This window comes from Schistocerca piceifrons, chromosome 2, assembly GCF_021461385.2.
Source record: "Schistocerca piceifrons isolate TAMUIC-IGC-003096 chromosome 2, iqSchPice1.1, whole genome shotgun sequence".
Taxonomy (NCBI): Eukaryota; Metazoa; Arthropoda; class Insecta; order Orthoptera; family Acrididae; genus Schistocerca; species Schistocerca piceifrons.
Window position 1 is genome coordinate 1078852299 of NC_060139.1, and position 26039 is coordinate 1078878337.

The 26039-nt window shown below is 43.8% G+C and overlaps 1 protein-coding gene across 1 annotated transcript in view; it reads right to left on the reverse strand.

Annotated features, from left to right (window-relative positions):
* The window catches only part of LOC124776135 (glycine-rich cell wall structural protein-like), a 55938-nt gene extending 30253 nt beyond the window's left edge, over positions 1 to 25685 (reverse strand). Inside the window, exons 1-2 of the mRNA XM_047250972.1 lie at positions 25534 to 25685; positions 3261 to 4687 (exon numbers count right to left, since the gene is read on the reverse strand). Of these exons, the coding sequence (XP_047106928.1) occupies positions 3261 to 4687; positions 25534 to 25685 (1579 nt within the window). The remainder of the gene's footprint in view (positions 1 to 3260; positions 4688 to 25533) is intronic.
* Positions 25686 to 26039: the final 354 nt, after the last annotated feature.

A 26039-nucleotide genomic window follows, 5' to 3' on the forward strand; every position in this document is an offset into this window, starting at 1 on the left:
CCACCCGCTTACCTCCCGTCCCCACCATACCTTCAGTCCGCTCCTTCCTCTGCAATGCGTTTTGTTTCCTAGCTTGCTTTATTGATGAAGGAATAAGATTAGTAGGAGTGCTAGAAAGATGTCATGTTTTGAAAGAGTACCTATTACCTACGACACTTTTTATTTATCTATCACAGGCGGAGTGGTACAAAATTTCTACATACAGACAAACACAAACAGTTACTTAAATTTTCATCACTGATGTTTGCTCTTAACTGACACTTACTAATTCAGCAAATGGTTTTCGAGCTCTCGCTATATTAAGCGCAATCTTGTAACTTGCACGTACCGCTGAGCTATTATTCCTGTCATCCTGAAAAATTGAAAACAGTGCTCCATAAAATGTTATATCAGTTAGACGAGAGACATGACGAAAGGAAGTCGCAGATCTCTCGTGATGACAGCAACTACGACAGATTCATCTAGTATCGTCAGATCGCTCTTCTTAAGCTCAATTTCCCCATCCGCTCAGAATCCAACAGTAAATTGTACTCATCGTGAAATTTATTATAATGGCCTTCAATATTAAACTTCCGCTGACCAGCAAGAATACTGCCACATATTAAACATTTCGAATTTTCACGTTTTTGCACAAAGAAAAAATGATTCTCCCATTACTTTTTAAAAGATAGCAAATCTCCACTTCTCCGTTTCCTTGTTTCACCCTGCATTTTCCGGTTCTTGAAATACAACGTTCACTACGTAGTGGTCGCTTCGCATCAACGTCCACAGCTTAGCCTGGCACTACACTGCAGCAACCTGCCGGCTGTCGCCAACTGCCCCAGTCGACGATTGCACGCGAGCAGCACACGTGCAGTGCTGTGCACTCATGAGCCACGTGCAACGTTTGCCCATCCCTGGACTAAATAAAGCTCAAAAGTTTGAACATCTAGTTTTACCAGTGGTACCCTAACACGAAATATGGTTGGTCAAAAAAGCACATTGAGTCAGTAGAATCACTTTCAAGGAGGGTCATAGACGTAATGTGCGAAACTATTAACCGATTCGGAGTGAGGAAACAATTTTTCTGCAGGAGGCAGAGAAGAGGAAGTTAGATGTGTGTTGATGGGACTTCCAGCTGATAATGAGAAGGGTAAGAATGGGGAACTCTAGCAATGCCACCAACCTTCATATTACTAATGTGTAAGTATGATATAAGGCATGTGATCATCTGAATAGGAGTGTGTGTGGTATGAGTGTTCGTTGAATAATTGTTACGGTCTTTCACAGAAACAAAGACAATATTGGAAACAATCCAAAGAAATTAATTTACTCTAACAAGTGACTGAAGACTGCGGGTCCTTTGTACCAGGACAGACAGCACCCTAAACAATGTCTAGATGTTTGTAAGAGTTCTGGTTCACCCTGTACGATTTCACCATCTATGAACATTGTGGACAATATTTTTCACTTCAGTTTTATTAGATCATTTGATATCATGATTCTCAACATATATAAAAATTCACTGCTAAATAAAAATACACATGGCAAAACTTAAGCCCAATAAACAACAACTTCATCACACAGTGATTAGATCAGATTCAGTTTTCCTTCCATAGCCCCAAAAATGGGGTAATTCTCATGGGTGTGGAACAAGACAAAGTATGACAAACACAAAACATTTGAATGTTTGATACACCAATCATTTGTCAGGAGATTGTCAAAATATGACAGTACTTTACACTAAATTTGAACTGCTTGTATTTACAAAATTAATGCACTGTCAGCATGAAACATTTCTGCAATTTTAATAGATTTATCATACACAAAATACCTAACAGTGACTGTTGTGATGAAGCGTTAACAACACTGAAATCTGACATTTTAACTTAAGCCCATTTGAAAGTCCCTGTTACGATATTCATCTATAGAGCAGAAAGAGCTGTCTATTCAGGTGCAATTGAATAATCTGTTTAAACTGCTCTTTACTCAGAAACCAAGCTTTCAATGGGAGGATGCAGCAAGACCTACACCACCCCCTCAGGTAATCAATGAGGGCAAAAAGCTCTACATGAGTGGGACGAATGGATACCACCTTCAAGGGCAAAACATTAACACCAGGCAAGCCACTTTGGTGCTGTCTACTAGCACTAGAGGTAGTGTGTTAGGAAGATTACAATACCACCTCAAAGCAGCCAAATTTGAGCAGTCTGTGAGTAAGTGGCCACAAAAGGTGGGTTCTACACTGGCAACAAGGGGGATCCTCACATCAGAACATGGCCAAGAATCAGCTTCCAGCAATCTATGACATATAAATGGCTAAAGGTGCAGTTCTACAACTCAAACTTCCAGAATTGGCACACTGGTGGCCAGGTTGGCCAACTGGTCAGTTTGTTTATTTCTAAAAATCCCAAAATTACTGGGTGTCCAAGTGAAAACAACTGGCCATCCACCTTGATGTAGCTCCAAGACGAGATTCTGGATAGCCATAATTAGCAGGTGAGGAGATTAGTACTATTCTATAGCCTTAAGGCTGCACAGGGAGTTGCTGCAGATTAGGATACTTTTGCCAGTGCAAGAATGAATACGGCTAAGGGCTAGTTTAGCAGCCGTTAAAGCAGCAGTGAACACACAACAGCAATTTGGAAGAGAATAAAGTTCATTACACTGTGCATTTGCATTTGCAAAGCAGCTTTGTCAGCTGTTGAGCCATCAGTGAATACCTCGTCCAAGCTGTGATATGTCTTAAGGCCAGTCAAGAACAGGCAGCCAAAAATCATGGGCCGAAAAGAATCTTTTGGACAAAAGGAGACAGACAAATCAGAGTTCTGGGTACTAGCCATGGGGGCAGATGCTATGTCTCCCAGATCAGATGAAACAGTGGAGGCAGTTGCAGTTATGGGAGTTGGAACTCCCTTCCAGGGGAAATGACAGAGCAGTTGGGGTGTTCAGGGAAGTTATGAATGCATATAATGTAATTCAGTAGCTGTTTTTGTTGTCTGACAGGTAATGGAGGGAGTCCAGCCTTGGCCAGTAGGCTGTTCACTGGGCTATTTTGAAAGGCTCTCGTATCTGCAATGCTGAGAGTGTTACTGAACCACATGCAAGGCTTCTATAATTAAGATGGACAGAAACGGCTTTGTACGTATGTGAAACCATAGAGCCCTCTGCTACCAAACTAATGTTACTGAGCCAGTGGAATGGACTGAAGTGTTGCCAGCACTTTTGCTTAAGTTGGAGAATGTGGGAAGCCACACCAACCACAAATCACAGACCAATACCAAAAAGTGGTGCACCCCAACCAAAACAGCCCGCCGCGCACCCCCAAACAGCCCGCCGCGCACCCCCAAACAGCCCGCCGCGCACCCCCCAAACAGCCCGCCGCGCACCCCCAAACAGCCCGCCGCGCACCCCCAAACAGCCCGCCGCGCACCCCCAAACAGCCCGCCGCGCACCCCCAAACAGCCCGCCGCGCACCCCCAAACAGCCCGCCGCGCACCCCCAAACAGCCCGCCGCGCACCCCCAAACAGCCCGCCGCGCACCCCCAAACAGCCCGCCGCGCACCCCCAAACAGCCCGCCGCGCACCCCCAAACAGCCCGCCGCGCACCCCCAAACAGCCCGCCGCGCACCCCCAAACAGCCCGCCGCGCACCCCCAAACAGCCCGCCGCGCACCCCCAAACAGCCCGCCGCGCACCCCCAAACAGCCCGCCGCGCACCCCCAAACAGCCCGCCGCGCACCCCCAAACAGCCCGCCGCGCACCCCCAAACAGCCCGCCGCGCACCCCCAAACAGCCCGCCGCGCACCCCCAAACAGCCCGCCGCGCACCCCCAAACAGCCCGCCGCGCACCCCCAAACAGCCCGCCGCGCACCCCCCAAACAGCCCGCCGCGCACCCCCAAACAGCCCGCCGCGCACCCCCAAACAGCCCGCCGCGCACCCCCAAACAGCCCGCCGCGCACCCCCAAACAGCCCGCCGCGCACCCCCAAACAGCCCGCCGCGCACCCCCAAACAGCCCGCCGCGCACCCCCCAAACAGCCCGCCGCGCACCCCCAAACAGCCCGCCGCGCACCCCCAAACAGCCCGCCGCGCACCCCCAAACAGCCCGCCGCGCACCCCCCAAACAGCCCGCCGCGCACCCCCAAACAGCCCGCCGCGCACCCCCAAACAGCCCGCCGCGCACCCCCAAACAGCCCGCCGCGCACCCCCCAAACAGCCCGCCGCGCACCCCCAAACAGCCCGCCGCGCACCCCCAAACAGCCCGCCGCGCACCCCCAAACAGCCCGCCGCGCACCCCCAAACAGCCCGCCGCGCACCCCCAAACAGCCCGCCGCGCACCCCCAAACAGCCCGCCGCGCACCCCCAAACAGCCCGCCGCGCACCCCCCAAACAGCCCGCCGCGCACCCCCAAACAGCCCGCCGCGCACCCCCCAAACAGCCCGCCGCGCACCCCCCAAACAGCCCGCCGCGCACCCCCAAACAGCCCGCCGCGCACCCCCAAACAGCCCGCCGCGCACCCCCAAACAGCCCGCCGCGCACCCCCAAACAGCCCGCCGCGCACCCCCAAACAGCCCGCCGCGCACCCCCAAACAGCCCGCCGCGCACCCCCAAACAGCCCGCCGCGCACCCCCAAACAGCCCGCCGCACACCCCAAACAGCCCGCCGCACACCCCAAACAGCCCGCCGCACACCCCAAACACCCTGAGACTGAAGGATGCAACAATTGCTTGCTCACCATGCATCTGAACAAGTTACAGGTGACTTTGGTAAGAGTGACTGGACATTAACTGTCCATGTCTATGGGGTTGTTACCCAGCTTCAGTATTAAATCTATTGTGGTTTCTTACCACTGAGATGGTAACTCCGCCGTAGTCCAAATCCAATTAAAGAGGGCAAGGCTGTGTTGCAGCCTATCCACTGAGAGATGTTTAAGCATTTGGTTGTGGATGCAGTCTGGACACTGGGCTCTGTCAAGGCAATGGGGTAGTGCACAGGAGACTTCCCATTCACTAATTAGAACATTATATGGCTCAAGGTGGGATGTAGTGAAACTTAAGTGCAGTCCCTACAGCCAATATTTTATGAGCTGAAATGTGGGGCAGTAATTCTTGGGCACAGATGAGCAAGCATAATGCTCAGCAAATTGTTTAGCAACAGTGTCTCGATTAGTATAAATGGCACCATCTAGGGAAATAGTTTGTACACTTGCAGGGGACTGGAAGCTGTAGAAGCATCTGTCTTTGCCTAAACCTGTCATGGAGAGGTATGTGATCCAATGATAGAAACTTAAAATTCCCAGGACTCTTGCTTTCACCATTTAAATAGGTAGTGGATGTGGGCAGGGATCCATTTACAGGCAAAGAGAAACTCCAGTGGAGGATGCCACTTATGGTGCTTGAGAGCCCACCCACGATCTCTACAAGTCAGTGATCTCAAGTCCAACAGGGTACTATCTTCCAAAGGGAAAGGGGGTGGCTTGCTTTCATGCAGTTCTGTGGTGTACAGCTGTATCAATACAGCCATGTGATGGGGACCTTAAAATGACAGCAGATGTGTACCCTCCCTAGTCAACACTATATAGAACTGATCTGGCAGTGTGTCCAGGGGAGCAATGCTAAGGGACAGACAGAAAGATCAGGAAGTTTTCACTACCACACAGGTCACTGTTTGACAGTGATCCACATTTTTCTGGACTGTTCCAATCTATCAACACTGTGGCAGACTCTCAATCTCTGTGACTTGCTACCCATTGTATTAGGAGATGATGCTTCAATGGCTGACGTAGTTTTATGTTTTATTTGTGAAGGGGGCTTTTACCCCTCACTGTAAGGAAGGGCCACTTAGTCTTATCAGCCCACTGACAAGTTGGCAGAATGCTCTGTTGTCTACTTTGTCCAGAGTGTCTGCGGCTGTCCGAACTGGCCCTTGCCCTACCTGATCTTTTACTCTTCCTCCCCTCCCACCCTTCCATGTGGTCAGTTCACCTTGTTTGTCTTAAATCTATATACACTTTTCTTGCCCCATTTATGTTGTTAGTCTTTCCTAGACATTTCTAAGTGGAGTACCACTTGTATGACCGGAGGGAATAGTAGTAGTAGTAGTAGTAGTAGTAGGGGGATGGGGATGGATGTCCCCTCTTTGCAGTCTGTTTTTGGGAGCATCCAGCTGCTCCCTGGATAGGGCACTCCACCTGCCTTTTTTCCTATATACTCCCTGTCTTCTTTTTTGTTCCTCACCTAACCTTCATTGACCTTTAAGACAAGTCTGTTTGAGGAAAATGGCCTGAAGACCTAGTATGCAGGTCTCTTTAAGCGACCAACTGACCAACTAACCAACTAACCATACAATCATACTACAATACGTTCCTGCCATTGGAAAAGCTGAGACTTTGGAAACATCTCTAAGTTGTTTGGCAAGTCAGTTATTGTTGACTTACTTTTGAGACTGGAGGTGAATCATTCTTCCAAATTAATTAGCTACTTCTGTAAACTTGGTGACATTTTCTGAGCAATTTTTGCATAATAAGTGACAGTAAGAGAATTTATTATTTCACATGAAAGGATATCATTTTACCCATAAATTATAAGAATTTCTCTCATCTTTCATTTTGTTAGCAAACTGTTATTCTTCTACCATAACTGCTTCTACGACAGTGAGAAAATGTTTCTAGTATTGATATCTCAGTAGCTCTGTGATATCATGCTTGTTAATATGAATTAAACTGTTGCCGTAAGGCCAAATACATCTGCAAAAGTGGTATATGTAATGCCAATTGTTTTCCTCTTTGCTAGTGCAAATCAAAAGATCCAGAATGAAATTAGGTAACACAATCTTAAGAAAATATGAGAGTTTGCTCTGTTTTGTACAGACTAATAAGGCAACTTTTGATACTCAACAGGTGAACAGTGGTATGCACCAAAATTCTGTAGTTAGTACTATGACAATAGTGATGTTGTTATGTTAGTTCTCAGAAACTTCTTTGTCAATTATTTTCACCTTTTTTAACAGTGAGTTGGAAGGCTGGAAGCATTTTCTGTCATGTGCTGATCATGTAATTTTCAGAGGAGGAGGAGAACATGTTAGAACAGCTGATAACATTAAGTAGAAATCTGCAACCATTTCTGGTGATTTATCACTTTAATGATAAAGCAGTACATGCTAGAATAGGTAAACTACTATAGAATGAGTAAATATGCAACTACTACTAGGAAGCCATGAATGTGCAGTCCCAAGTAGCCTAGAATGGTTTTCTGTTGTTTCATATCTTATACCCACTGAATTAACTGTAAATGGCAGAACAGTTTCATGACACTGGAATTCTGAAGGATTTGGAATGGAGTCAAAAAATGTTGAAATACTGAGTGTGCACTGTTTTTGGGCCAAAACTACAGTGTTGCAACTAACAGTTACTTGTGTAACATATAAAACTGACAACAGTTCACAAGTCCCATGGAAAGCATGATGTAGGGTATTGTGTAAGTAGCTGTAGTTGATTCTGTTGGGAAGATTGAGCTACCAGAACGAAATTTGCACTCTACATCAATGTGTGTGCTGGTATGAAACTTCCTAGAACATGTAAACTGTGTGCCGGACAAAGGCTTGAACTTGCCTTTCATGGGCAAATGCTCTACTGACAGAGCTAGCCAAGCACGACTCACGAGCTTTATTTTTGCCAGGGCAGGCATATGTCCTAAGGTCAAGTCTCAGTCTAATATTCATTCTTAATCTGCCAAGAAGTTTAAATATCAAGATACTGCCTAAGATTTTGTCTACATGCCTACAGTAATGAGTGCGTAGAAAATGAATGCTTCCTAATTAGTTTATTGTTCATAGTTTATAAGTAACTGCTCTTAACAGTGGAACAGGCTGTGAGAGCTTCAATGAATTAAGCGAGCTTTGAGCTGAGGGTACACAAGCTGCCTGCCTACATTTGTATAGAGCAGTTAATCATAAAACACTACACTTGTCACCTGTCCTGAAGTTAATGTGAGGGTTTCCCATGATGTCAAGTGAACTGTTCTAATATCCACAATGAGGAGAGTATTTGAGGTTTGCAGAGAAGTGCTTCTAGGGGCAAAGGTCTCTGGGTGATACAAGATGACAATAACATTATACCCACTGGATTGATTGATTGATCGGCAATAATGCATAGATCCTAAACAAATGCAGGACCTGTTTTAAACTTACGGAATCTAGGAGTTAATGGTTATACCTCACTGGGAGTAGAAAAGAGCTCATAGGACTCAGAGGGATGAAGGATATGGAAATTGTGTAATGGTATGCTAATGTTCCAAGACACATTTGAGCTTCAAACACAGTTGTTGATCTTATTTAGAGTGGATAGACCACAACAATTCACATATGTTTCAGTGTGTGGTATTAGAGAAATCCACTATGGAGGATGGGGATGGGGAAGGATGGGGTACTGGTGCTGTGTTAGGTGTATGATGGTGTGATAGTTGGGTACCCTTGTTCATCACTTCCAAAATGAGGTGACTGTCTGCTATGAACATATTCACATAGTGGCTGCAAAGAGATGGAAGCATTAGGTTTGTTGTTGTGGTTAATTAGAATGGGATGGAGTTGTATGGTGTGTGGAGGGTACAGTGTTGACAATGCTGTTCACACACTGTTGAGCAATTATTTAGATGACAGAAATTAGATTTGAATTGAAATGTGACTGACAACATAAGATTGTTTTTTAAATTATGTTCCAATATACATGTTTATTAGTGAAAACCTCCTATAACAAAGGACATGACAAACTAACTTATATTTATATAGCTTTTGAAGCTCAAAGTAATTAGTTAAAAAATTCGGTAGATCACTAATAGTAGTAGTAGTAGTAATAATAATAATAATAATAATAATAATAATAATAATAATAATAATAATAATCCTGTGGAGGCCTGGGAAAAGAATAGGTCTCCGGTATGTTCTGCCAGTCATAAAAGTGGATGAAAAGAACAAACCACTAATAGGGCTAACCCCCCTTCTAGTGTGATGAGTTGGTTCAGGACAGAACTAAAGAAGCCTCGGACAAGCGCCATCATGGTCGGGGACGACGCTTGAACCCTATGCCCGCCCACAATGGTAACAACACTGCTAGCTAACTGGAAACTGATTTAAATCCAAATAGAGGTGTTTTGCAGGATATGCTTCCTGCAACCACCCTAGAAGGAAAACAAAGACAGAGGATGAGATGGTCAGATGAAGTTAATCGACATCTCATGTTCTGTTATTACCAAGCAACAAACCTAGGACCAACACAACTGGATACAGATCACAAGTATACACAACATATATTACCAGATACCCAGAATTAAAATTTTTAACAGAACGATGACTAGCTGATCAGATCTGTGTAATAATCAAAAATAACAGGATACCACAGTCAGAATTAGAAAACATCACACAACAAGTACAACAAATACTGGAACAAAATAATGTGCAGTCAGAAGAAGAAGAAGAAGAAGAAAATACAGTAATGGACTCAAACATCCCAGAGCAAACAAACAAAGAACAACATGCATCAATTAGACAGAGGAAAACGAAATCTTAAGACAGCCACCAGAACAAGTACAAATAGAATACGAAGTGACACACATGTTAGATATGGAAGAAAAATTTCAGCTGACATACATAGAATACAAAGACACAAATACAGACATTAGACCATTCTTGCATAGACTGCCAAATAACCCACAAGTCGAAACAACAATAACAACTATCAACACAATCATACACAACAAGCTAAATTAAAAACAACTATGGAAGAGTTACAACTACTGGTTTATGTAAAAGCACTTACTACACTAAATATACACACTAGGCAGAAACCAGAACCAACCAACACACAGAAGAAATCCACAAAACCAGCATGGCAACACAGGCTACAGATCAGAATAGAAAAACTGAGAAAAGACATCGGACAGCTAACACAATTTATAAGAAATGAAATGTCAGAAAAAAAAAATAAAAAAGGTTAGGTAAAATCTCAAAACAAGAAGTGATAGAGCAATTAGATGAAAAGAAGCAGTAATTACAAGCATTGGCCAAACGACTTAGAAGATACAAAAAAGTGAAAATAGAAGGAAACAAAACCAAACATTCAACACAAACCAAAAGAAATTTTACCAGACAATAGATAACACACACATTAAAATTGACAATCCACCAAACATAACAGACATGGAACACTTCTGGAGCAACATATGGACAGACACATACAAGATGATACCACAAATGCCTGAAGTGATAATTTTGCAACATGAAGTCACGCAAGCAATTAATTCTACTCACAATTGGAAAGCCTCTGGAAAAGATAAAATAGCAAATTTCTGGCTAAAGTAGTTCACCTCAATACATTCACATCTAACTAAATTATTTAACAGTTACATTGCAGACCCATACACATTCCCGATAAACTTACACAAGGAATAACTTATCTGAAACCTAAAGATCAAGCAGACACAGAAAACCCCATAACATGCCTACCAACAATATACAAACTATTAACTTCAGTCATTACACAGAAATTAATGACACATACAACACAGAACAAAATTATAAATGAAGAACAAAAAGGCTGTTGCAAAGGAGCACAAGGATGTAAAGAGCAACTGATAATAGATGCAGAGATGATGTATCAAGCTAAAACTAAAAGGTCACTACACTATGCATACATTAATTACCCAAAAGCTTTTGATAGTGTACCCACTCATGGTTACTACAAATATTGGAAGTATACAAAGTAGATCCTAAATTGATACAGTTCCTAAACACAGTAATGTAAAATTTGAAAACCACACTTAATATTCAAATATCACATCACAGCCAATACAGATTAAGCATGGAATATACCAAGGAGATTCAGTAAGTCCTTTCTGGTTCTGCCTTGCTCTGAACCCACTATCCAAGATGCTAAATAATACAAATTATGGATACAATATTACTGGAACATACCAACACAAAATCACACATTTGCTATACATGGATGATCTAAAACTACTGGCAGCAACAAATCAACAACTCAACCAATTACTAGAGATAAGAGAAGTATTCAGCAATGATATAAATATGGCTTTCGGGAAAGACAAATGTAAGAAAATAGCATAGTCAAGGGAAAAAACACACTAAACAAGAAGATTATGTGTTGGATAACCACAGCGACTGCATAGAAGCGATGGAAGAAACAGATGCCTATAAATATCTAGGATACAGGCAAAAACTAGGAATAGATAATACAAATATTAAAGAAGAACTAAAAGAAAAATATAGACAAAGACTAACAAAAACACTGAAAACAGAATTGACAGCAAGAAACAAGACAAAAGCTATACATACTTATGCTATACCAATATTGACCTATTCATTTGGAGTAGTGAAATGGAGTAACACAAGACTCGAAGCACTCAATACACTTACATGATCACAGTGCCACAAATATAGAATACATCACTTACATTCAGCAACAGAAAGATTCACATTAAGCAGAAAGGAAGGAGGAAGGAGATTTATCAACATAAAAAACCTACATTATGGACAGGTAGACAATTTAAGAAATACTTTCTAGAATGAGCAGAAACTAGCAAAATACACAAAGCAATCACTCGTATAAGTACATCGGTTACTCCATTGAAATTTCATAGCCACTTCTACAACCCTTTAGACCACATAACATCATCAACAGATACGAGGAAAGTAAATTGGAAAAAGAAAACACTACATGGCAAGCACCCTTATTATCTAACACAGCCACACGTCAATCAAGACGCATCCAACACATGGCTAAGTAAAGGCAATATATACAGTGAGACGGAAGGATTCATGATTTCAATACAGGATAAAACAATAAACACCAGATATTACAGCAAACATATTATTAAAGATCCCAATACCACAATAGATAAATGCAGACTTTGCAAACAACAAATAGAAAGAGTAAGTCACATCACAAGTGGATGTACAATACTAGCAAATACAGAAGACATGACAATGTAGCGAAAATAATATATCAACAACTTGCCATACAACAAACTAATAAAGCAACACGTTCCCACATACAAGTATGCACCACAAAATGTACTGGAGAATCATTAATACAAATTATACTGGAACAGAACCATTATAACAAATAAAACAACACCACATGACAAATGTGACATCATACTCACCAATAAAAAGAAGAAATTAACACAACTAATCGAAATATCCCTTCCCAATACAACAAATATACACAAGAAAATAGGAGAAACAATTGAAAAATACATCCAACTGGCTGAGGCAGTCAAGGACATGTGGCATCAGGATAAAGTTGACATTGTACCAATTATACTATCAACTACAGGAGTCCTACCACACAATATCTACCAGTACATCAACACAATACAGCTACAGCCAAACGTATAGGGACAACTACAGAAATCTGAAATTATTGATACATGTTCAATTACCCAAAAGTTCCTAAATGCAATGTAACATATGGAAATGGAAATGAAGTCCCTTGCTTCTTTACAGAGCACAGTGGAACGATGCGGGAGACTCGCACCGCCTTACTAGGCAAGGTCCTAATGGAGGTGGTTTGCCGTTTCCTTCCTCCAACCGTAATGGGGATGAATGATGATGATGAAAATGACAACAACACCCAGTCATCTCGAGGCAGGAAAAATCCCTGACCCCGCCAGAAATCGAACCGGGGTCCCTGTGCTCGGGAAGCGAGAACGCTACCGTGAGACCACGAGGGGCGGACATATACCGTTCAGTTAAAAGGAAGTCACGCTTGATCAAGGTCCGTGTCACTTTCCATTTTTAACCAGACATAACGTCTGAGAAAAGAAAGAAATATAAAAATAATAATAATATAACAATAATAATAACAATAATAATAATAGCATTGGTGGTGGTGGTGGTAGTTTTAGTAGTAGTAGTAGTAGTAGTAGTAGTTACCAATGCACTGCCGCCACTGCTGTGCCACCATCTTCCACCTTCGTGGCATTCCGGCCAGGAAATGGTGTAATATGTCTCGTGGTATATCTGAAAATAAAGAAAAATAAAAATATGTATTAAATATCTCCTCAGGGACAGCCGCCTAACTATGGCAAGGAAGTTTGTGTGCTCTGCTATAAAGCAGATAGCTATATTGGAGGGAGTGCAAGCTACTGGCAGGGCCACCCTAGCGGGACAGGTCTTATGGTTATGAATCAGATGAAGACCAGTCCACAATGTAGGAGTGGTGGGCAGGGGGAGACAGGTTGTCTTAGGCATAGAGAAACAGACCCTCCTAGAGGGGTCAACCTTGATTAATAACAGGGAAGGAGTCCCTCCAAAACCTGGAGAGATGTATCCATAGCTGTAGTGAAGGCAGCCATCTAAGGAGAGAAAACCCCAGAGAAAAAGCAGGTGTACTAGGACACATAAATGTGGCAGCCCTGTCACCAGGCTACAGGTCTGTATCTTTTAATGGGGAATTACAACACTACTGACAAAAATCAAGTAGCAAAAAACACTTATGACAATGACCAGTGAGGAAAAAATAATATAGGGAGTGAAAAAAATAAGGAAAATAACAATATGGAATGTTAGAGGAATAAGCAGAAATGAACAACATATAACAAGGGAATTAAACATTTCAAAAACTGATATAGTTGTAATATCAGAAACAAAGAAGGAACTACAAATCTCTAAAGAAATTAGTCGTTATATTATGAAATATACCAGAGTAAGTAGAACCGAACAGGCAAGAGCTGGAGTTGCAGGTACAGTCAAATTAGGTAAATTAATAGGTTTTCATAAATTAAGGATTGATATACTTAAGGTTTAAGACACTGGGACAAGTTGGTGAATATTATTGTTGAGAATACAGCCTACAAATGCATATACGACAATGATTGGTAGAATACCTGAAGCATATTATTTAATAATTGCAAGAGATTTCAATGCAAAGTAGATAAATCTGCCATTAAAGGCATAGTGGGGCCACATGGAGAACATACTGAAAACAATAATGTATATCAGCCGAGAGATTTTTTCTGCCTTGAACCACTTAAGAATGACAATTAATACAACCCCTCTCCCCGTAAATAGAGATATTCATAAAATTACATGGAGTACTAGGGGTACTAGATCTATAAGAGGCTATGTTATTGCACATAAAGCCATGCCACTTATAGAAGACACCATAGTCTAAAGAGGATATAATGTTACAACTGATCATTTTTTTTTGTAATATAGAGGAGCATTCTTAGCTTTGAAAAGAATAAAAACACAGTAAAAAGACAGACACAAGGAGATATCTATACAATACATTTGCTACGAGATCGAAGAATTACATGGTTATAGAAAAAATGTTTCAATGAAGTACTGAAACATCTGCAAACAGCATTATCCCATTATTAAATCAAAGGAGATCACTGAAAATGTGACAATTATTGAGATATTAGTCTTCTTAACTCTGCATACAAGATATACGCACAAACAGTAACGAACAGACTGAAGGTATGTTGGAAATATTTCTTACTGAAGAACAGAAGGGTATTAAAATGGGACAGTATTTTTCCAATCGACCAAATTACTGAGAAACAAAAGAGAATATGTAGTGAAATGACATCTCTGACTGTGTAAATGAGGGTTGCTTCATATGAGGCAGCAGGAGTTGGTATGCTTTGTACACTCCTAACACTTGCGAATGTTGCATATATGTACTACTAATAAATAGTGTGGAAATCTGGTCTACAACACCAGACCACTATTCTGCTATCATATTAATATGCCATTGAGAATGCTACCATAATAAATGGTACAACCTCAATTTTCCTACAGTGAAGTCAACAACATCTGTAACAAGAGCTCATGAATTCCGTAACATCCCGTGTACAAAATCGGTAACATCCACCAAGGCTTGGACGATACTGTAGTGACAAACGACATAGCACCACCACCGTTGTTTGACACGTCTTCAGACAAACTTCACATCACTGCCAATGCCAAACACAAACTGTGCCACAACAAGTATCGAATTTATCTAGGGACTCCTTACTAAACATTCCAGATTTGATACAGAGTGATTCCATCCCTTGTATTTCATACAATACTGCAGCAGCGAGTCACAACAAACAATAGCCAGTTTCACCATAATGTATGTTAATCTAAGTGGCTTCAAATATCATGCAGGGCAAAACATCAATTGCTGCAGTACTAGTGATTACGAGCATTATGACACTCACATTGATAACCTGAACCAGACTTCTCCCACAGTGCCATTACAAACAATGGCCCACGCCATACCACTACTTCATTCTGTTTCATCACCTATCTGCCAACAGACTGCAAGATCCTGGTTTACATCACATTTCAGTACATGGGCATTCCAATTTTCCAAATCCTGTGCCACCCATTGTGACTAATCATGAGTTCCGCGAGAGATACTATAAAGTCACTCATATCCCAGCCACACTGGGCCTCACAACCATCTCACTTCTGATCCAGCAGTGTGCTTTCCATTTGAACCACCCACAACCAGCACTAAAAGCAACTACATCTTCCGAAAATACGTTTCTCGTGACCTTGTCTCGGCAAGGTCAGATAGCTCTGGCTCCCTGTTCGGGTTATGTCACACCCACGGCAGCCACACCATCAACGACTGCACATCTGCACAAACTCCAAGAGACACACACAGTGCTGCTGGATACTAAATGGGCTACACGAGGGTATCACATGCACCCTGACACACATTTCCCACCGTCTCAGACACCGGACATTAGGAAAGTCTTTTCTACCAACTTGGCCCCAGAATTTCACTGACTCATACAAATACTCTTCGAACAACCATGTGAGTTCCACACACATTGCTTTGTGATGCTGGCACTATCTGCACTGACACATGATCCACCTCATCATGCACAGCCCTATGTAAAGGCACGTTTCCTGCCTGCCGCACACACTGACACCTCCAAATCCAGCATTGCGCCGTGCCCATCTCACAGCGGTGCCTTACACTGTAACCACTGACAACCATCATATCATCCACTACCATCCTAAACTACCGTTTTTCTCCTGCAAGGTGTTTTGCCCTCCGTGAGCATTTGATGTCAGCGAGTGGCACCATTGCAGATGACGAGAAGTTCACCACTTGTCTTAACCACCTGGGAAACAGTGCAGACCTTATTAGCGACTTGCTTCTGGACATCTGGCCTCTCACACATGCAAGTCTGCCGAGACACCAGTGCTACACAGAATAACATGGACCCAAGAGCAGCAGCTACATTTCCTGATCAAAGTGACTTCTTTAGCCAACAGCATACTGTTTTTGTCCTGGCACCACATGCAAATTCCAATTAACCCAACACTCCTACCTGATCATGTCTCATGGACACTTAGGCTCCAAATATTCCCAGAGAACGTACAAGCAGCAATAGTAGTGCATGAGGAGGCAACACTGGAGCTTAAACTTCGACTGGCTGACAAAATGCAGCACTATCACAACACTGCATTCTCAGTGACAACAGACAGTGGAACATAGCAGTAAACGTGCAGTACACCTGCCCTGAAACCAATTACGCGCGATCCTGGATGAGCTGCCATGACACTGTGCACAGCAACAGAGAGCCTGATGGCGGCTGGACTCACCCAAACTCTGCCACGTCCCCCCCACATCTACGACCCTGAGCACCTTTCACAGATCCAGCAGACAGAAATCACCAAACATGACAGCTGAGTGTCACCCTCCCAAATGGCCACTGTCATGACTGCATATAAAATAAGCTGCACTGAGCAAGTGCACCATCTGTTTCCAAACCCAAAACAAAACTATGCTACTGCCAGTTTCCCCACAAGATTTGGGCAGCATTCATTGCGCTGCAGACAACCCTATGCCTACCGAAACTTCTACGGTGACCTGACATCAGGCTGATCTTCATTAATGAGCCACCTCTACACAGCACAATGAAACAGTATTGACAGAACATTTTGACGGGCAGTTGGTCTCCAACTATTTGTCCAAAACAGGTGCCTGCATGTGTATTTCCTCACTGACACCATGGTAAGTGAGCACTCTACCACCTGCTCTCACACCTGCTACACTGTTGCCATCACTGCTACAAATGTGTGTGGCCAATGACTGATCACCATCGCACACTACACGGCACAGATACAGAAACTCTTCTGACATTCCTAGTGCCAGAGAAAGTTAAACCAGCCATTCGAGTTTACTTCCTACAGAACTAACTTCTACTGCCAGATTTAAATGGTGCACTCCTTCTTATGATGGTGGTGGTGGTTATTTGAGATGAGGGCTGCTCAACATCACATTTGTCAACACCCTGATGGAAAGTCAGCATGCAAATCTCATGGGTGGGGACAAAGGCCGTCTCCACATGTGGAGCATTTTATAATGTTTTAAAGTCTCCCTCCCTTCCACACCAATTGAGGGATGAGCTTTGTCAGCTCACAAAACTTCACCACTCTTAACACTGGAACCAGTATCGGTGAGGATGGTGGGCAGATCTCCATCAAGATTCACGGCTGCCCTACAATCAGTATATATGACACACATTGTCAAACTACACTGAACTGAAAGTGGCACACCACAAACTTCACACAGTGGTGGATCCTCTCACCAGAGAAGGAAGCTACGGGTTAAACGGCTATGCCCATCGCACAACCTGGTAAGCAGAACCTCATTCCAGCAGAAAGGCTAACATCAAACATTCAGTGTCCCACAGACACGATGCATCCATCAGAAAACGAGATGATGGCATTCAGCAGGATGGGACATTGACAGGCAGCACCATTCTGACATACTTCCTTGACGGCTTTGTCAGCCATGTCATTTTACTGTATCCCAGAGTGACCAGGTACGCAAGCAAACAATCACGTCCTTGCCACAGTGCTGGACCTGCTGTAAGAAGTCACAGATGAGCTGAATTAACTGATCAGCTAGTTCCATTTGGGGAAGTGCTTGTAGTGCACTATGCAACTCTGAACAGACAAGAAACCTTTTAATTGATGTCCTTTCATTTCAGGGCACAGATGAAGCATGGCATAATGGATCTCACCAGTTCCTGGAGCAGTGCCTCCAGCTCCAGACAAAGCTAATTCCAGTTCCCACATGGCAAACGGAAGGTTGTAGACTTCCCCATTATGCAACAACAACTTGAGCTTCGTCATCTCCACAGTCCAATAGAACACCTGAAAAGCAGGAGCTTGTCTGGATGATGTAGTGACAGTAGAAAAGTGTTCAGCTAAAACCTGAACATGCCTTCTGACATGTCCACCAAGGCCCCATTATTTGACAAATCTGAAGGTACGAGTACTGCCCTTGATTGAAATCTGCCTTAGTGAGTCCCAAACTTCCACAGTGGAAGTGGACCAATAAATGGAAGTCAAGGAAGTTGCAAATTCCTTTCAGGAAGTCCTCCTCTGTTCTTTTATCACTCGCCTCACATGTTCTCTCACAGATCTGAAAGTTTGAAGGGTTTCTATAGTTGGACAGTGTTAAGTTCTGTAGCTCTGTTTGTCTGGTCATGATTGCCAATCAACAGTCATCATTCCAACAACCTACAGGTCATCGTGTGAGATGGTTATAAGACCGGGAGATGGACTCTGTGGTAGTCCATTGATAAGGGTCACCATCTCCTGTGTACAGTCCTTCTGTTTAAAAATAGCCTGTTGACTGTACTGCATTAAATTTGAACTTTGTATCATCCATAATCCTTGTCAGCAGACAGATACATACTGGGAAGTCAACACTACAGTGTAAATCCATACCTGCTTCCCACTGAACAGAGTCTGCACTAGCTGGGCAACAAAAACAAAGTCAGTGGCTGATAAAGACTCTGTAGTTGTGGAAAAGTGCCATCTGACCTACATTCAGAATGCAGATGTCTCAAGTGGTAGTCGAGATGCACAGTACATTGTGCGCACTATAGTCCCCCACTAGGAGGATTGGGCGTGAGAGTGCCTGGAAGACTTCTATCGGTGCATCTGCATCGAGAGCATCATTAGGTGGAAGATACAAAGAACACACTGTGATATTAAAGGGTGCTAGAACACACACACTTACTGCTTGGATGGCGGTGGTAAGAGGGACAGAAGAGTGGCATCTGTCAATTACAGCAGCCACTCCACCTTTAGCACTGTCTCCAGTAATATCGTCCTTATTGTAGGGGTGGTAACCCCATAATGCAGGTATGTTGGTGGCTTCTCCTGGACCAGGAGCTGTAATTCTTCAAAATGTGGTAGGAATCTATTTAAATTCCACTGCACCACAGAAATCCTTGTGGCAGCCACTGTTCAGTGACGGTTGTCCTATTCTTTCTACCCTGGAGGTGGTGATTTATCTGGGATGTCAGGGGGGAATGTTAGCCAATTCAGTTCACAGCTTTCTGGTTCCTCCAATTGGAAGTCCATACCCTCAAAAGCATAGTCCCCATAAGAGAAGGAGTGAGCTTGCCAATCTAAAGGTTTAACCACCACATTCTATGAGTTGGAACTAATTTTTGGAGGACTTTTGGTTTACTTATGGGAGGAGGTGATTGCTTGGGTTGAGGGGCCTGCTTAGTAGGATTCTGATGTTTGGCAGTGATATGTGGCTTAGGTGATAAGCCCACTGCCAATGGCTTCTTAATGACTTCTGTTTTAAATGTAGCATTTCCCATACAGGTATACAGACAAGTGCACATGCTCCTACTTGAACCGGTGGTCCTAGTTTGAGTGCAGGCATCACACTTGGTGATTGGCGTCTTAAGGGCCGATGCCACAGAAGTAGCACAAACTGGAGGTTGCAAAGATTTGAAAGGTTTTAAAGGTTTTTGAGCTTTACCATAGGGTATGTGTCTCTTGACTTTCAACTCATGGATTTTCCTTTCCTCATTGTAAACCTCACACTTTCTGCTCCACACTGGGTGATCCCCAGCGCAGTTTACACATTTTGGAGGAAATGTGAAAGTATTGTCTGATTTACGAGGTCAACCTCCACAATTGACACATGTAACACTCCCACTATATCCCATATTGGTATAGCCAAATCTCTGACATTTGAAGCATCACACTGCATTAGGAATGAATGGGCAAATCCAAGATGGATATTGTTATGTCACTGCCAGACACCACAATTGCTAGGTGGTAGCCTTTAAATCGGCCGCGGACCGTTAGTATAGGTCGGACATGCATGTCGCCACTATCAGTGATTGCAGACCGAGCGCTGCCACACGGCGGGCCTAGTCTAGAGAGACTCCCTAGCACTCGCCCCAGTTATAAAGCTGACTGCTAGCGGTGGTTCACTGACTACATACGCTCTCATTTGCAGAGGCGACAATTTAGCATAGCCTTCAGCTACGTCATTTGCTACAACCTAGCAAGGCGCCATATTCAGTTACTATGTCTTCTGAACAGATATTATTGTGACTCATATACAGTCAAGAGCGACATTCATCATTAATGGATTAAAGTTAAGTACCAAACTAATTACATCCGCTTTCTGAATTCTAATTCCTTGTCATGTTCCAGACCTCACGTCAGTATAGTTCTTCCAACACGGTGTTGGCTCTTCTGCCAACACAACAGATATAGCCTGCAAGAATATGTTCAGGTAACTCTGCATTACTAAAGGTTAGAGAGAAAGTTGCAGATTTTTCCAATTTTCCATTGACTCTTCTCATATAGTTCTGCACTTATGTGATGTCCATATTTTTCCATACTTCATGGAACTCCGTAGGGTCCACCTCCAATCATATCTGAGTAGGTAACCATGCCTTCCTAAAGTTAACGGTGGTATGCAACTCAGCCTCAACTGGGTAGTCACTAAGGCTTACATCCCAGGAGGTCAGATACTTGGTTTGAATTAACAGTTTCATCTGGAAGTGTTCCATTACAAAGTCATTTAATACTTTTTGGGACCCAGCAATACCTTCCAACACCATGCAAATATAGAAAGTGGAGACCTATTCAAATATTGCCCCTGTTCTCTTGATTACAATGAATGTGTTATGACACACTAGAGCCCTATTTCTATAATTCTGAGGCTTCTTTTTGGGAGGATTGACCAATCGAGCTCTTATAGATGAGTGGGTTTAAGTACTACATGACTATACACCCATCACATCGGTAGTTGCAAGTTCATGAAAATGTTTCAGAGGGATCCCACGAGATGTTCAGAACACAATTATCAACCCAGGCAGAGCCCTGCATGCCTGAACAATCCTTTACCCCTGGCGGGGGTGGCATGTGCCCCAGAGGTTGCCCACTTGAAACTTTTTGACCTGAACACTCATTCACCTTGTCAGCACATAGCACACCTCGAGGTTGAGGGGTTTGTTGTAGGGGTCCAGGTGGTGGTGCCTGAAGTGTGCCCAGAGCTTACAATAACAGAGGACTGATGGTGCTTACCAGTTCGCAGATCAGGAACCTGGGGCTGCCAATACTGTACCCAGCAACCAAATGCCAAGCCCTCAGGGGCTTTAACACTCCTATTATCATGGGGCAGCCAGAAGGCCACCTGTGGTGTGGTCAGTAATACACTAACTGCTGGCACTACAAAGCCCTCAGTTATGCTGCTGCTGCTCAACAAACAACTCAACCTGAAGTTTCAAAGCAAAGCACTTTTCAACCAGCTTCTCTTAAGGGCAGCCAAGTACTCGTCATTACCATCATGACAATGGGGTTATGTGACTCACGAATAAACAACTATGGAGATGAATTGTGGATGCCACCTCATCACCGCATGCAGCCCAACGGCATCTCTAAAGCCTTTGTCATCTCGACACTGACCAGTGCCATGGCACCACTACTATGGACACTTCTGAAGTTACTGAAGTGCCACAAATCCCTGTTCAATTGCACACCTGATACAGTGCCATGTGACGTTAACAGCAATGATAAACCACATCATGCCCCACTTCCTGGACTTACACACTCACCCATTAAACCACATACAATTCTTGCCATATGGACAGTGCAGTCCACCACATTATAATCACACCACGTCCCCCTATCTGCTGCTGGCACCACTGGCTAGTTCCCTACAAACAAAGTGGCTAAGGATGTGGCAGAAGAATGTTTGTGAGCTGGTAAAGTCATGTCATGAAACAGTGTTCAGCCCTCCCCAATTGAACTAGTTTCTACAAAGAATGGTACTTTGTGCCTACACAGTGACTACCACTATGTCAATGCCCATAGAATCATTGACAGTGATCCCATTCCCGATTTGTACATTTTTCTTAAGTCTTGGCTGGGGAAAAAATTGCCATCATTGTCAGTTGCAAAATAGCGTATCAACAAATTTAGGTGGCAGACAAAGACATACCAAAAAATGCTATAATCACACCATTTGCTCTCTGAGTTACTCTACATGCCCTGTAGACTAAAATTTATTGATAGTGTACAGTGGGGTCCATTACTGAATGGATTTATTTGCATAAAAATCTGGTTTTATTTTCCACTTTATGTTCGTCAGTGCCTTCTGCCTTGTGGCTAGTTGCAGTGTCTCAGTCACGGTGCCCAGAACCAGATAGAACCACTCTGTATTTCACATGTTCAACGATCAGCAGCTAAGTTCACATGTTGCTGACAAGGTAACGCTATCAAACTGCTTGTCTTATGATCTGGCCTACCAATAGGGAGGTTGGAAGTGGTCAAATGGGAGTGTTACTGTGGCCAGCTGCTGGGAGCAGACATACTGTTTGCTCTCTTCTGCTGGCAGCTTCTGAACCGATCAGATGCCCACCTCTCTTGCTGTCTTGGGCGGTAATTCATTCAGTTCCAGCAGCTTCTCTAGGCCTGCATGTTTACGGCATTGAACATTCATGCCTACAGCTTTCCGCTCCTGGCCATTCCTGATGCTTTAACAACTGGTGTCAGAAGTGGGATAGATCACTGCTAGGCCCGCCTCATTTGAAGTTTAACCACCCATACCTAATGAAGCTGCCAGCAATACTTCACACTTGATGTGCCAGATGCGCCATGCGATAACAAGTACATGCATTCGTGGTTCACCACACAGCGTTCTGCCATATCGGCACCTTTTCCCAAGCAGTTGCCGCAGAGACTGCCAGGCCGCATGGCTGGGTGCCTCACTACACATCTCCACCAGTTGCCATGCTGCGGCTGCCCCAAGCAGTCTGAGGCTACGCTACGCAGCAGGAAGCCGCCCTCCATGTCATGCCGCAGTATAGTCACATGTTCCACCTTGCTAACAGACACAGCACCCGGCTGCTGACACAGCTGACGTCACCTTCACTGTCAATTCCTACTGCCATCACCCAGTGCACCACTTCACAACTTCTGAAAGTTTGTCGCTTCATTTTTCCACGCAACCACCTCCATGCTGTCAGCTACACTGTCGTCCCATCCAATATAGACACTTTCTTTTCGTGCTCCAATTGTAAAGTTCCCAGTGAGCTCTAGGTGCTCTAACATTGTAACTATGCTTCAAACCCATTGTACCTCCACTGGCAAAGACAACTACCCACCTATGGGAGAACCAGACACAGTAGCTGCCCTCCAAGCAGATATTGATAAGTTACTATTACGGAAGACAAAATTAATGGAAGAGTGCCAAAAATTGGCTCAAACCCAGTCTGCCAATTTGAGTGTGCTAGAAACACACCCTGCTGCACTGCAAATGACAGCTGCAAGCACCTCCGGTAGCATTGTACCCCAGCCATACATTGGAACCTTGGCTAACAGTTTCCCTTCAGTCAACTTTATCCTGATATTTTCCGGGAAACCCAATGAACAAATACACTCCTTTCTGCAAACTGTCCAAGATACAGGCCATGCTTGCACTTGGCCAGAAGATTTCCTATGGTATGTATTCCGCCCTAAATTGTCTGATGATGCCACACCGATACTAAATCGGTGCACACCGATAGAGACACCACCTCTTTCAACAAGTTAGAAGCTGGGTTGAAAGAAAGGTATTTGGACAGACGTGACACTTGCTATTACAGGCACATGTCATCCACCCTCTGCCAGAAGCAAGGCGAGGATGTAGAAGCATTTTCTGAGTGAATCTGCGCTGTGGCTTGCTGCACTTACACACTGCTTTTAGATCTCGCACATAACGAGGTATTAATTGAGCAAGTGCAAGCCCGGTCAACTGACATATTTATACATGGAATCGACCTTTATGTGGGAGGTGTGGTATAAATAGCATCACCCGCCTCATTGTATGATGCCACATGACTTACGATGATGCAGGAGGAGGTAGTGCATTTTATTGCCAGTTTGACATGCCTGGACAAACAGCTGCATCCAATTTTGAAATATGAGCAGGCATTTCAATGCTGCCAAAAGGCATGCCATGCCGCCATGCTGCCATGCAGTGCCATGCACCTTATTGCTCTCAGTGTGGAATAACAGGGCACACGAGTTCAAACTGCCCACAGAAGCTGGGCAATCAGCTGCCCCACCTCCAAACCAGCTAGTACAGAGTTTGTGACTGATTTCACCAAATGGTTCACTAGCTGCCCGAGAAGTTTCTCCTGTGCCCATCTATCTTGCTTTAAGGACATTGACCAGTTGTTCCAGAATGTATTGCATTATCATTTTTGACCTCCTCCACAACCTTGCACATCTGGGAGTGTGCTCTACTGTGTGGCTCATCACATAATGGTTTGTCTGGTCTGACATTAAAAAGGATTGTGCCACAGGCAAAAACTGGCTGTCATGCTCAGCCCCCTTTGGTATATTCTCGATTCCAAAGAGCAGTTGCAGCACATTGACATTGTAGAGCTACTTCTGAATCACATGGTTGCCATTACATTCCCTCAATGATAGATCACATAACACATTGGATGGGGTGTGTGCCCATTTATGACATATCACTAGAGACAGTAGAAAAAGCTTTTTCCAGTAGTAGCAGTGCCAGATTCAGCCACCTGGCCTCTAACATTGGACCAGGGTGAGGAGTTTGAATTCAAACTCTTCAATAACTTGTGCGACATATGTGGATGCCAACAATTTGAAACAACTGCGTACTACACCCAATCCAATGACCTCGTGGAATTGTGTCATTGGACAATGAAAGCTGCTCTCTTGTGCCACTCAGTATCATGTGTGAAGGCCTTTTCATGGGTTCTCCTCTGCATTCACACATAACAGTCCCCATTGATCAGGTTAGGTCACACGTGTGTGCACATAAGAAAAACATGCATGTGCCACTGCCCATCCCATCACATGACATAATTAACTTTTTATTCATATGGACCTGGTCACATGTTCTCATATTACACTACATACCGACTAAGTGAAACCGGTCTTACAATCAACGTTTACAGGAATATATTGAAACAAGATTCAAACAGTTTTGATATCACAATTGTTGGAAAATAAACAAAAGTGTTGGTGAACTGCCTTAAACCGGCATGGACTTTAGTGTTCCCATCTCAAAAGATACACTCTGACCCTCCACCTCCTATGCAACCATTAACAAATTTCCGGAAGTGTGCGATTCTGCACAATTTTCTGCCTATTAACATATGTAACATTTCATGATAATGACCTCACAATTACTACTACCTACACATATAGGTGGTTGGTTGTGAGCACACACTCACAGTTTTGGGCACACCACTCTTGTCCCACCAGAAGTCGACACGGCAGGACTCGCCTCCCATTTTTCAGCAGATGGTACAATCATCACCACCAACCTGGCTGGCCCTGCAGTGCCTCCTATGGACACAAAAATGCAAGGCAATAAATCCAACATGCTTCCCTCTTCAAATGCTGCCACTGAGCAGTCAATAATTAATGACATATATGATAATGCCATCGGAAGCAACGCATTTGTTGCACCACCAATATTGGCTGGCTGCACCCCCTGGTGCACTTTGCTGATATTACATTTCTTTCGCTGAATTCAACATCATACAGCTATCTACATCACTTCAGCCAGATAATGTCCTGCTGCAACATCTTTTCACAAGCTCCGCACTAAGGTGGGAGGGGAGGCAGGGCCTCTGTGGCAGCATAACATCTCTGACACTGTATACGATGCATAAGGATTACTTCCCTGTGAGGCAGCAGGAGTTAGTATGCCTTGCATGCTCATAACCCTTACACT